General features: G+C 41.3%; 1 protein-coding gene across 3 annotated transcripts in view; it reads right to left on the reverse strand.

Moving 5' to 3' along the window:
- HGF (hepatocyte growth factor) overlaps positions 1-13,315 on the reverse strand; it is a 299,651-nt gene that overhangs the window by 124,497 nt on the left and 161,839 nt on the right. For all 3 annotated transcript variants that reach the window (XM_069228683.1, XM_069228684.1, XM_069228682.1), the window contains exon 8: positions 8,944-9,109. In XM_069228683.1, the coding sequence (XP_069084784.1) occupies positions 8,944-9,109 (166 nt within the window). The remainder of the gene's footprint in view (positions 1-8,943; positions 9,110-13,315) is intronic.

Here is a 13,315-nt window from a genome sequence, read left to right on the forward strand (position 1 = left end):
GTGGGGAAAGTCGGTGATGGGAGGAGGTGGGACCTCAGGGGCAGTGGTGGCAGGGGAGCGCAGGTTTGCCAAAGGAGGTGAAAAAGGGCAAAAACAAGGGACAAAAAGGCAAAGAGGCACAAGAAGAGAAAAGCAAGGAAAAGAAAGGCAAAAAGAGCAAAATGATAAAATAAAGGAAAAAGAAAGACAAAGACTGAAGGCCAACACTGGCCACCAGGTGCAGGTGGGTGCCTGCGGTTGGAGGAGGGCCTCGAACACACTGAGCCACAGGGGCAGCAGCAGCAAAAGGTGGTGTTAAGTGGAGGGAGCAATGCTAACGCTGACGAGAGGTCAGTGAAGTCACCCCTAGAGGTTCACATAAGGTAAGAACTCCCTGCACATCGCCCTTATCAGTTCCCAATGTGGACAGCAGATGTGCAAAAGCACTCCACTGCTGGTATGAAGACAGGGGAATTGGTTTCACAGTTGGCTTGCTATGAATAGCTGAGACTATTTTTAAGGGACTCTTGGTATCTGTGTTGGGTCCCCATTTGGTTCGGCATGCTCTTCTTTGCCATTTTGCAATGTAGGCAGCAGATGCTACTGCTGGTAGGAGGACAGGGAGATGGTTTTCCAGTTATTTTGTTTTGTGTTAGCTAGATCACTTTCAAGGGATACTTTGGTTATCTGGTGTTGACTGCCCATTTTTGTTGGCTTACTCTTCCTTTTTATGTTACGTTGGCAGGGCCTATAATTGTCTGCCCTACTGTTTATAGGTGTTTTTTGGAATGAGACAGCATATTGTGCACTTGGGTCAGGTAGACATTTGACATTGGATCCCTCGTTTTTTACTAAATACAGGGTAGATGTATTACCCTAGTTTCAGATGTGAATTGTTTCCTGTTGCTAGGTGCCTATTTAAATATGCACTCTATGAATTTATGGAATAATGGCAGTACTCCTTCTTAATTGTTAATTCTTAATGGTGTACACTGCGGAGAGGCAGGTCTTGGTGTTTTTATTTACTGGGACATCAGTACAGATACGCCTGATAAACACACTATATAGCCTATATCCACATTCTATCCAATACGTTTGGTGCCAGACAGCATATTTGTGTCCTGAAGAGATCCTGGTAAAGATCCCATAGGGTCAAAATGGTCCACATTTCTGACTGGAATTGCCTGTCGCCCTAAAAAAATTGGAGACAGTAACTGAGGAACACACAATGTGTTACTGTTCTGTAGAGAAAAAAACATATATGGCATCCCAAATATGTATGTATCTACCATTTTGCATGTAACTGCACACTGGGCCACCTGCATTATTTTAATTTTACATAATGGACTGTATCTATGTTGAGAATAAAAGTTGCGTATTGATTGGAATGTGGTAAGAAAGTGCTTTATTATTAGAGACAAAGGAGTCCCATGGAACCAATCAGTCTATTTCCTAAAGACCAAAGGAAAAACACTGAAAGTTATATTTTACTGAATTACCAATAACATACACCTCCATCATTCACTGCTTATGACCTCCCATATTCCATCACTCATGGCATGTTAAATTACACAATTGGTGACGTCACTGATGACACCTAAAGTCACATCATTGATGCCTGATAACACCACAGTCACATACAGCAGAGTTATTGTTTCCATACACATGGGTACATAGTGAGAAAATAGCATCAGCCGTGGATGCAAGAGTGGTTGTGCATGTTAAAAGTTATATTGTGTGTGTAGGAAGTTGGCTCTGTATGTACTATTTCAAAGTCAGAAATAGCATGCACAGAGTCCAAGGGTTCCCCTTAGAGGTAAGATAGTGGCAAAAAGAGATCATTCTAATGCTCTATTTTGTGGTAGGGTGGTTGAGCAGTAGGCTTATCAGAGGGTAGTGTTAAGCATTTGTTGTACACACACAGGCAATAAATGAGGAACACACTCTCAAAGACAATTCCAGGCCAATAGGTTTTTGTATAGAAAAATATATTTTCTTAGTTTATTTTAAGAACCACAGGTTCATGATTTACAATCAATACTTTAAAAGAAAAGTACTCCACTCAGGTATCATAGGAACTTTGACTCAGCAAAACAGCATGTACAGTTTTGGCAAAAATGGCAATAAGCTATTTTAAAACTAGACACTGCAAATTTCAACAGTTCCTGGGGGAGGTAAGTATTGGTTAGTTCTGCAGGTAAGTAAACCACCTACAGGGTTCAAAGTTGGGTCCAAGATAGCCCACCGTTGGGGGTTCAGGGCAACCCCAAAGATACCACACCAGCAGCTCAGGGCCGGTCAGGTGCAGAGGACAAAGTGATGCCCAAAACACATAGGCTTCAATGGAGAAGGGGGTGCCCCGGTTCCAGTCTGCCAGCAGGTAAGTACCCGCGTCTTTGGAGGGCAGACCAGGGGGGTTTTGTAGGGCACTGGGGGGGGGACACAAGTTAGCACAAAAGTACACCCTCAGCGGCACGGGGCGGCCGGGTGCAGAGTGCAAACAAGCATCGGGTTTGCAATGGAGTTCAATGGGAGACCCAGGGGTCTCTTCAGCAAAGCAGGCAGGCAAGGGGGGGTTCCTCGGGGTAGCCACCACCTGGGCAAGGGAGAGGGCCACCTGGGGATCGCTTCTGTACTGGAGGTCGGATCCTTCAGGTCCTGGGGGCTGCAGGTGCAGTGTCTAACCAGGCGTCAGCTGGGGTGGGCTCGGGGGGGTCAACTCTGGCTACACACAGGGTTGCAGTCGGTGGGGAGTCCTCCCTGTAGTGTTGTTTTCTCCGCAGGTCGAGCCGGGGGCGTCGGGTGCAGAGTGGAAAGTCTCACGCTTCCGGCAGGAAACGTGAAGTCCTTTAAAGTTTGTTTCTTTGTTGCAAAGTTGTTTCTTCTTTGGAGCAGAGCTACTGTCCTCTGGAGTTCTTTGTCCTTTTAGATGCAGGGTAGTCCTCTGAGGCTTCAGAGGTCGCTGGACCCTGGAGAACGGGTCGCGGTTGCAGTTTTTCTCAAAGTGGGGAGACAGGCTGGTAGGGCTGGGGCCAAAGCAATTGGTATCTCCGTCTTCTCTGCAGGGCTTTCAGGTCAGCAGTCCTTCTTCGTCTTAGGTTGCAGGAATCTAGTTTCCTAGGTTCTGGGGAGCCCCTAAATACTTAATTTTATAGGTGTGTTTAGGTCTGGGAGTGCAGTATCCAATGGCTACTGTCCTTGAGGGTGGCTACACCCTCTTTGTGCCTCCTCCCTGAGGGGCGGGGGCACATCCCTATTCATATTGGGGGAATCCTCCAAAATCAAGATGGAGGATTTCTAAAGGCAGGGGTCACCTCAGCTCAGGACACCTTAGGGGCTGTCCTGACTGGTGGGTGACTCCTCCTTGTTTTTCTCATTAGCTCTCCTGGACTTGCCGCCAAAAGTGGGGGCTGTGTCCAGGGGGCGGGCATCTCCACTAGCTGGAGTGCCCTGGGTTATTGTAACACGAAGCCTGAGCCTTTGAGGCTCACTGCTAGGTGTTACAATTCCTGCAGGGGGAGGTGTGAAGCACCTCCACCCAGAGCAGGCTTTGTTTCTGTCCTCAGAGAGCACAAAGGCTCCCACCACATGGGGTCAGAAACTCGTCTCTCAGCAGCAGGCTGGCACAGACCAGTCAGTCCTGCACTGAACAATTGGGTAAAATACAGGGGGCATCTCTAAGATGCCCTCTGTGTGCATTTTTTAATAAATCCAACACTGGCATCAGTGTGGATATATTATTCTGAGACGTTTGATACCAAACTTCCCAGTATTCAGTGTAGCCATTATGGAGCTGTGGAGTTCGTTTTTTGACAGACTCCCAGACCATATACTCTTATGGCTACCCTGCACGTACAATGTCTAAGGTTTTGCTTAGACACTGTAGGGGCATAGTGCTCATGCACCTATGCCCTCACCTGTGGTATAGTGCACCCTGCCTTAGGGCTGTAAGGCCTGCTAGAGGGGTGACTTACCTATGCCACAGGCAGTGTGAGGTTGGCATGGCACCCTGAGGGGAGTGCCATGTCGACTTAGTCATTTTCTCCCCACCAGCACACACAAGCTGGCAAGCAGTGTGTCTGTGCTGAGTGAGGGGTCCCTAGGGTGGCATAAGACATGCTGTAGCCCTTAGAGACCTTCCCTGGCATCAGGGCCCTTGGTACCAGGGGTACCAGTTACAAGGGACTTACCTGGGTGCCAGGGTTGTACCAATTGTGGAGACAATGGCACATTTTAGGTGAAAGAACACTGATGCTGGGGCCTGGTTAGCAGGGTCCCAGCACACTTCTCAGTCAAGCCAGCATCAGTATCAGGCAAAAAGTGGGGGGTAATTGCAACAGGGAGCCATTTCCTTACAGTGTGCAGTTATAAATCACTAAAAATAGGGGTTCAAGTAGTACAACCTGCTAAACAATGTATAGCTTGAGTGCACCTGATGTGGGTTGAAGGTGTATGTTTGAAAATAAGTTGTGACTTAAAGCCAAAGCTGGTTGCTAAAAATCTGTGAGAAAGGCTAAAGCTTCTGTTGACAATATATATTCCACCAGTGGATACCTGGGCATGTGCTTGTGTTAAATAACTGTAATACGTGTAATACAGTGATATAAATTTAATGTAACGGACATTTAGGAGGCATTGATGTTTATTTACAGAAGTTCACTTAAGAATTTGAGGCAATGCTGTTTTTGAATAATGTAGAATATGGGGGTGTCCCACTTACAGGTGGTGTCTCTCACACTAGGAATGTAAGCATGGTTTAGGGTTGTATGTCATTGTGCCTATTTCAGGAAAGTTTGTGCTGTGGTTCACAAAACTACAGAAGGTTGTCCACAAGAGCAGAGGGTGTCTTTTCAGCGTCAGATTCTACCTAGTCTCTAAAGATTATGGGTCTTGTGAAGTCTTTAAGAGTGTGTGAGAGTGTGAATTTTCTAATATAATTATGAATAATTTTCATAGTAAATTGTGTAATGAATTAACATGTAAAACAAGTACATTTTGAAATATTATTGTTAATGTTCATTTTCTGCCCCTAACTGAGCAAAATGCTAACTAAATGCTGTGGTTATTTTCCATATTTAAGGCTTACATAAAAGTGTTTTCGAAGTTTGTGTAGATGTGCCCACAACTATCCCTTCTGAGTTGCTGCGTTATGTCTTACAAGGCCATGTTTTAACCGAGCATTGCATAAATTGCATAAGTTGAAATATCCTATTGTTTGAAAATGTTACTAATATCTGGTCTTTCCTCAAGGATGGAAGTGAAGTGAAACAGTAAAGGTTTCTTCCTGAGACAAGGCATTTGAGAGGCGATGAAACAATGGAGCTACAGACGAGACAGAAGAGGAATTGTTATTGTTGAAGAAAATGTTATAGTTAGTGTAGATTTGTTGTGTTTCAGGTCATCAATTTAGTTCCTGGTTGGATAGTATTAGAGATCTTATGTTAGAGAGGAGGAAAGATTTCTGATGGTACGAGTTTAGTTCAGCGGGTTTAGCTGTTGTTAGGCCCAAATCTTCTGATGATACAACTGATGGTGTCCCGTGGCCGAAGCAAGCTATTGAATGTTCATTATTGGTAATGTATGTCATTGTATGATATGATGTGTCTCTTTTGATTTTCAGGTACCAGCTGCAACTAATGATTAAATTGCTGCACATTTGTTTTATTAATCAAGTTAAAGTTTTTTTCTAAAATTTGTGTTACTAAGTTCTTTTCACATGAAGCCCAACATGTTGATGCTAATTTGTGGTTAGTGAGGGAACTAATTTGAAATGCTCATGACTTATCTTGAAATTATTTTAATTCTGAACTAATGTATACTTTGCCATTATTACCGCTTTTTGTATTACTAATAAGTGTGATACTTTTGGAGATAATTTTGTGGTTGTTTTAATCAGATTGGGATATATAAGACGCTTTAATCAACCACTATTGATCCTATATGCTTATCATTCGTGTTTGAGAGTTATTTTCGTGACATTAGCATTGCTAATCTGGGGAAATAAATTAATTAATTCTTCTTAATAAACTGGTGTGGTTACTGAGCTGAGGTTACTGGCTCTCCAGCAAGTGTAGACGAAGAGTACAAACTTTTTTTTACAGAGTGTTACAGGTTTAAAAAGGAGATAATCCCATTAAAGCCTATACATCTATTTTGTGTGTTAGGTGGATGAATACAAATAAAAAGAGGGTAATATCTAATAAAGTGGGTATCTTGACAGATATGCTATGTGTCCAGGATCTATTAATCAGTTGGAGATGTCATAGTCATGTCATCAGTGACATCATGTAAAATGTCATGAGTGATGTAATATTTGAGGCCAGAAGCAGTGTAGGGTGGGGTACATGTCATTGTTATACCAGTAAATTATAACTTGCCATATTCAGCATTTTTTGTTTTTCAAATGCCCCCTTCGCCAGGCTATTTCCAAGCCTCAGGAACCCTGTCCAAGGACCAATTCATTGAAGAAGCAGAGGGAGGAATGCACCACGATCCCTCAGTCATTTCCAGGCCCTTGGGACCCCATCCCCAAGGAAAAGTCAAAAGGTTTTGGAAGGGGTCTGCAGCCACCATGCCTGATCCTTATTAGGGCCCCAGATACCCCATCCCCCAGAGCCGTGCATAAAATTTACAGGACAGGGTGCACGGTCAAAGGCCATGTGCAGTGAAGATTGGGCACCTCCAAGGTTTTGGCTGTATGGCCGGGCCCCGCTGCCATACCTAAGCCAAACATGGGTTAAAATTATGAGCAGCAAGGGAGATTGATAAATGTGATTAAAAAAACAAAGATTAAAGTGAAGTTTTATTCTGATAAGAAGGTTTTAGCTTATGGTTAAAATAAACCTGTAGATTCACTTAAAAAATAGTAAAAGTGGCATTTAAGTTTGTTTATGTGATGATATAAAATGAATGTTTACAAAAACAAACTATCCCTGAAGTTCACCAATTATACGTTAGTGGCCTAAATATAACTTGCACTCCCACCATGCTTTGCCTATGAGCTTACCATGTGCTGTTTATGACCTAATCATGTTAAATGACATCAGTGATGACATCACTGATTACATCATCCATTGGATGTGTCAGTTTGCAATAAGCTTTTCATAGTGGAAGTTATTCAGCAAAGTACACATAGACATGAATATTCTAGAGCATCTGTAATACTAATGGTGGTATCCTTTCACAAAAAGCAGAATAAGCACAACATGAAGCATATCGTTGGAATCACCCACATTCATTGGAAATTATGCTCTTTTTTAACTGGTATTGCAGTGAATACGAAAGGTAATGGCTCTGTAGCCATTAATGACATTTGCAACCTATAAACACTTGCATGCCATGTGAAAACAGAGCTTGGCTATTATTATTGATATTAGTGAGATTTCATCTGCCATATAATTTTAAGTCAACTACATCATTTGTACATATTACCTAATTATGAAGCATGCACTACCAGTCCTATTGTCACTTGTACTTATTACTCAGTTGTAAGGCCTACACTACCATGTCTATTGACAACTCTCCGTAGTATCTAAAAATACCTTAAACATATTCCTGAGATGAGCAGAATGGAGTCCTGCATTTTAACATGGCTTGCACATTGTGATTTGAAACTTCAATAACTGAGTCACCCATACACTGTACATTCTTCAACAATTATGCCTTCACATTTTCAGGGAACTTTTCAATTAAATATCTGCACTAAATGTCCAGTTTTTAAAGAAATTGCTTATAGCACTACATGACAACTATGTAACATCAGCATGTACGCAGAGTACTGCATTATAAGAAGAAACTTTAGTTTTTGCCACATATTTTTCAGGGGCAGGCCTTTTAATTAAGGCACAACCTATTTGAAACGTACGACTGCAACTCAGACTAGCTGTAATCATTGTCTGCATTAATGAGGTACTGCTATATATATTTTCCATCAATATGACTCTTGCACTGTAATGACTCCCGATAGAATTCTACTTATACTCCTAATGTACTTATGTACTTCTTATGTGCTTATTTGCGTTACAATGTACGAATGCCATAACGATCAACCCGACACATCTCTTCCATTTGATGATAGCATTATCATTAATAAATGTAGATATTAGACCACGAAACTGCCTCTCTCAAAAGTAATTTTCTCTTAAATTAATAAGAAACATTCACTTGTGTTTTCTACTCCAAACTTGTGTCATTCATTTTTCATGAAACTATTTTCATTTCCTATGTGGTTTTCTAGTTATTTCCTATAAACTGGCAACATTTAATTAAAAATGTATTGACATAACTGGGTGTCAAAGAATTTTTAGAGTCAGAATTTGTGTTACTGCAAGTGAAGTATAACCTAAAACACAAAGTGATACAAAGGTCAAGCGTCTTGTATTTGGTGGTTCACCACACATCTGTGCCTGACTGTGACTGGGGTTTTCTGTATTGTTATCCAAAGAAATCCCAACTACGTAAGCGATTAATCAAACTTTCTTAAAAAATGATCAGCTGAAAACACAGATGGCATCATGAACGCCATCTGAAACGAATTTAAGGAGCGCCATTCATCACACAAATGAAGGGATTATGGCCTTCGGTTATCAACGGGTGCGAAGTCCCAAGTACGTCTAATAATTACCAAAGGAGATGCTATATCCATTTGGAACCAATCAGTGCAACTTTCGAAACTAGAAAATAGGTGGTTCAAGTGACAACAAACCTATGCGGAAGTAATTAATCTCTCCTGCCCTTGTAAACTGCTTCCTTATGTGTTCCATTCGAATGTGTGGATGGACATTACAAGTACATATGACACCCTTTCTTTGTTTTGCCTCCATAAAACTTGCCGTTATATATACCAGGGTCCCTTAAATTCCTTTCCGCAATTAGTTTAGTGCGAGTTTTGCTATTTCTCTCTTATCCCCCGGTGCAAAATGTACGCAAACATTTAAAAAACACTTTAGTAATTAATAAACTCACTTGCATTTGTAGTTCTCTGGAGCAAAATCATGTTGATGCGGATACTGAGAGTCCCATCTTTGGCACTGAATTCCGTTGTATATTGTGTTGGTTGTGCCACGATAGCCCTCCCCTTGAGCCTTGATGCATTCCGTGGTTATATCAGTGTCATTCATAATGCTTTGAGCTGCAAGAGAAACATATATTGTCAGGTAATCTCTCTGTACTCCTTCCTGTTGTATTATCTTTGCTCTGTCTAGCTTTCCTATGTGCACACTAAGGCTCACAAACGTATTTATAAACAATTGTTCACTGAATGTTTATTAAATACACTTTTTATTAAGATGCCACAAAGCCTTTTCAAAACGGACGTTGTGGAATATCATAAGAACTAAATCGAAACACGTGACAAATTGTTTCACTCTAAACATTTAAATTTGATAACAGCGCAACAGAGTCAACTCTTCACATTGTAAGGCGTGTTGCTTAAGTATGTCATCTTGGTTCCACTTAAAATGCATTGTGGCGCATAGTGCACTCCAAATTAGGTAAAAGCAGAATAAGTTCGTAAAAATTGTTAACACTGTTGATCTTCAAAGTGACTCTGATCCCCTGTGTAGAACACTGCAAACCAAAGTACCCCTCAGAACTAATATTAATTTACATGAAAAGTACCAAATGTAATGAAATCCAGAGAAAGATTTGTCAGCATTTGGCGGGCATACTCTATTCCCTGTAATATATTATCTATTACTCCAGCAGGCTTTCATATTTCATTCTCATCATCAAACAATGTCTTTCAATTTAAACACCCCTTTTTTCCTGTCCCCCTACCGCCTCAAACATAGCTTGTCCTTTATCTATCCCCATTTCAAACCTCACAAACGTTTTAAAAATGAACAGCCGTCCTTATGATAGGTTGCTAATTGAGAGTGATACCTCTCATGCTGCACAATAAACAAATATGAACATGTATTATATTTGGTTATTTATTATTGTAAGTCTACATTTTATTTTGGCATTTGTTATGTATTCTCCTCGCCATTCGTGTTAGCAAACCCATTGTGGTGGTACTCTTACTGCAATTTCCCCAACAAATTGCTGTTGTGCTTCATTCTAATTTTAGTACTGAAAGTTAGCAGGCAAGGTGAATTTGCATACTATTATCTGATCTGATTAGCCTTTAGCTTCCTTTTGGGGTTCGCATGGAAGACAGTGGAATGCTAGCACATGCTTACTCTTTGGAAGAAGTAGCATCAGACGTTCTTCATATAGGTGAAGCATGCTGTATAGGAGGCTTCTACTGAGGATGAGCTTGCTTTCGTCAGGTAGCAGAATAACATGCCCCCCGCCCCAGAAAGTGCTTCACATATACATGCAAATTCGGATAGGCAACTACCCATTCGGCTTTACAGATCTACTTTCTATCTGTCAGAAGCACATTAGGGCAAACACTTGTGTAGTAGATCACATAATCTTCAAACCAAAAAAATGTATATAACTGTATACAAAGTTATCTGTCTAAAAACATGCCAAATTAATTGAGGGAAAAAAACATAAAACATGCAGATGATCATCAAGAAATAACTGTGGAAGGAGGAGATGTTTGGAGGACTGGAGATGTTTGTGCTCTGATCTACTGTATTTACTCTATCACTGCAGTACCTTTTCAAAAGATATTTAAAAACATTTGGCCTGATTCTGAGTTTGGCAGACAAGGTATTCCACCACAAATGTGGGAGAGTACTCTGTCTGCCAAGCTAATAATCTGCCTGCTCAATTTAAAGCAGCAACTCTACACCAACATAGGTGGGGACGTTGGTCTAGGTGCAATTAACTGTCTAACCTATTTGGAGCTGACACTACGATGAAAGCTCATAGAATGTCAGATTCATTAGTTTTTTGTTTTTATAAAAAAACATTCCTCCTTTTGCTGTGCTAATACTTGGAACACAGTGGCTGCTCAGCAGACTTTCAGTGCCTTCAGAAGGTGTTCGGTAGCGACAGTTCCTCTAGAGGCACAGAGATCTTCTACGTGATAGCAGCAATCTATAAGTAAGGTGCAAGGTAGCTTGCCAGGATGGCAGCAGTAATGGATGTACATACTAGATCATTCAAATAAAAATCAGATCATGCCAACACCATGTAAGGCCATTTTCCCTCAGGCAGATGTATGTATGTTTTTTCACAATACCTAAAAAAATTACAGATTTAGGTATACGTGAACCATGACAATTTAGGAGGCACGCACGTTACAAATCTGATATGTGGTACATATGATCTCCTGCCTACGTGGTCTTGGATGCACAGGAAATAGGACACCAAATATATGCATAGGTGATCATAGAAGCACTATCCAGTGAGGAAGCATTACCACACCTGACTAGCCGCTTTATTAGTGTGGAACATATGGCTAATGATTGGGATGGTGTAATTATAGAAACATTACAAATAAAATTCTGACCACTATTACACCAGTGTTATTACTGGAAAAAGAGCATAGATGGACAAGCTAGACACGCTAGACAGGACAGAATGACAACAATCCCTTGACTTCAAAGAACAATTACGGGTCATTGCTATACAGGCTTCCTTTATCATTATAACTGTATGAATCTGATTACTGAGAACATCAACCTAGGCACTAAACAGGACATTTGATTCAGGTTTTGCCATCCTCATGATATCCTCCTGAATATTTAGCATCATCAACATGAGACCTTTCCATACCAGTTTGATATGTCTTATAGAACTGATGATATCTTTCTTGGAAGACCGATCACAGTCTGTCTATCTTCATCCTTTCTTTTCAACCCCCCAAACCTCTTGGATGCGGTGTCTCAGTGCTGTGTGTTGGGCCACTGCTTCAACCTTATAAAGTGGTCTCTTACAAGGATGACACACAATTGCTGTTTTCCTTTCGAGAGCACTCAGAAGTGGCTTTCCTCAAATTAAAGGAATGTCTCAAAGGAGTAGCTGCCTGATTAGAGTCTAATTTCCTCAAACTGAATTCGGACAAGACAGATGTTCTCTTCTTCAGTCAGAATGCCCCCTGCAAATTTCAGATGACTTTTAAAACTTAACCCTCCATCGACACCTACTACATTGGCAAAGAATTTGGGTAGCATCTTTGACTCCAGCCACTCCTTCATGATCCAAATTAGACAGATCTCCTTGTCCTGCTTTCTGTAACTCAGATCTGTTAGGAAGGTGATATAGCTGGTCCATGAGGAGAACAGCAAAATGATGGCCGGTTCACTTGTAACTTCACATTTAGATTACGCTAACAACATTTATCTGGGTCTGCCTGCCTTTTTGACCCACAGACACCGGATCATTCAGTGTGGTGTGGCTAGGCTGATCTGATGCATCCCATTTCACCAACACATCCCACCTCACTTAAAGCAGCTACACTTCCTCCCAGTGGTGAAAATGATTACATTTAAGGCCCTCACCTTGGCCTTCAGAGCTCTCAAATGAATAGGCCCCCTCTACCTGGCGAATACTCGGCCTGTACGAGCAAGAGAGAATCCAAATAGGGAAAGGTCGGGCTTGGAGGTAGCTCATTCAGCATACCCACTGCAAGGCTTTGAAACACCTTACTATTTAAACTTTGCATGACTAAGTCAGTTGATAGCTTTATAAAAAAGCTAAAAAACATGCTTTTTAATGAAGATTAGTCATTGATGACCCGGTATCTTTTCAGTCACTGCTTTGAGTGTTGGGATGCTTCTGCCAAAGCAGCTGAGTGCTTTACAAATGCACTTGATTGATTGATGACCCATAATACTCAGAGAATATCATTTCTTTCTCTCTATATTGTGTGGATACAACCTTAATGGGTTGGATATCTTAGCTGTAGGAGATCTCTTTCTTCTTATAGTATAACTCACTGTTATACATTAATGCAATGCCCCTTGTCTAGCAGAAAAAATAAATTCCTCTTTGATTAAAAACCACCTTTTTTTCTTGTAATTATTACTCTAATAATAAATATGTGACTGGGTATACAATAGAGTGTATTGGCATAGAACACCATTGTGGAGAGTAGAGTACAGTGCAGAGTAGAGTGGGGTAGAGTTCAGTGGCATAGAGTGTAGTGTTGCAGAGTAGAGAGTGTTTAGTGGTGTAGATTGGCAGAGAGTGCATTTGCAAAGAGTGATGTAGTGTGGTGCAGAATAAAGTTGCATAGAGTACAGAGCCACTGAGTACAGTAGTGCAGAATAAAGTGCAGGTGCCTAGGGTACAGTGGCATAGACTGCAGTGGCATAAAGTGCAGTGTGGTACAATGAAGTGGACTGGCATAAAGTAGAGGGGAATGGTGCAAAGTGCATTGGTGTACAGTGTTGTAGAGTATAGTGGTGTTTGGTGCAGCAGATGAATTCAGCAGTGC

The sequence above is a fragment of the Pleurodeles waltl genome, chromosome 4_1 (genome assembly GCF_031143425.1).
Source record: "Pleurodeles waltl isolate 20211129_DDA chromosome 4_1, aPleWal1.hap1.20221129, whole genome shotgun sequence".
Lineage (NCBI taxonomy): Eukaryota > Metazoa > Chordata > Amphibia > Caudata > Salamandridae > Pleurodeles > Pleurodeles waltl.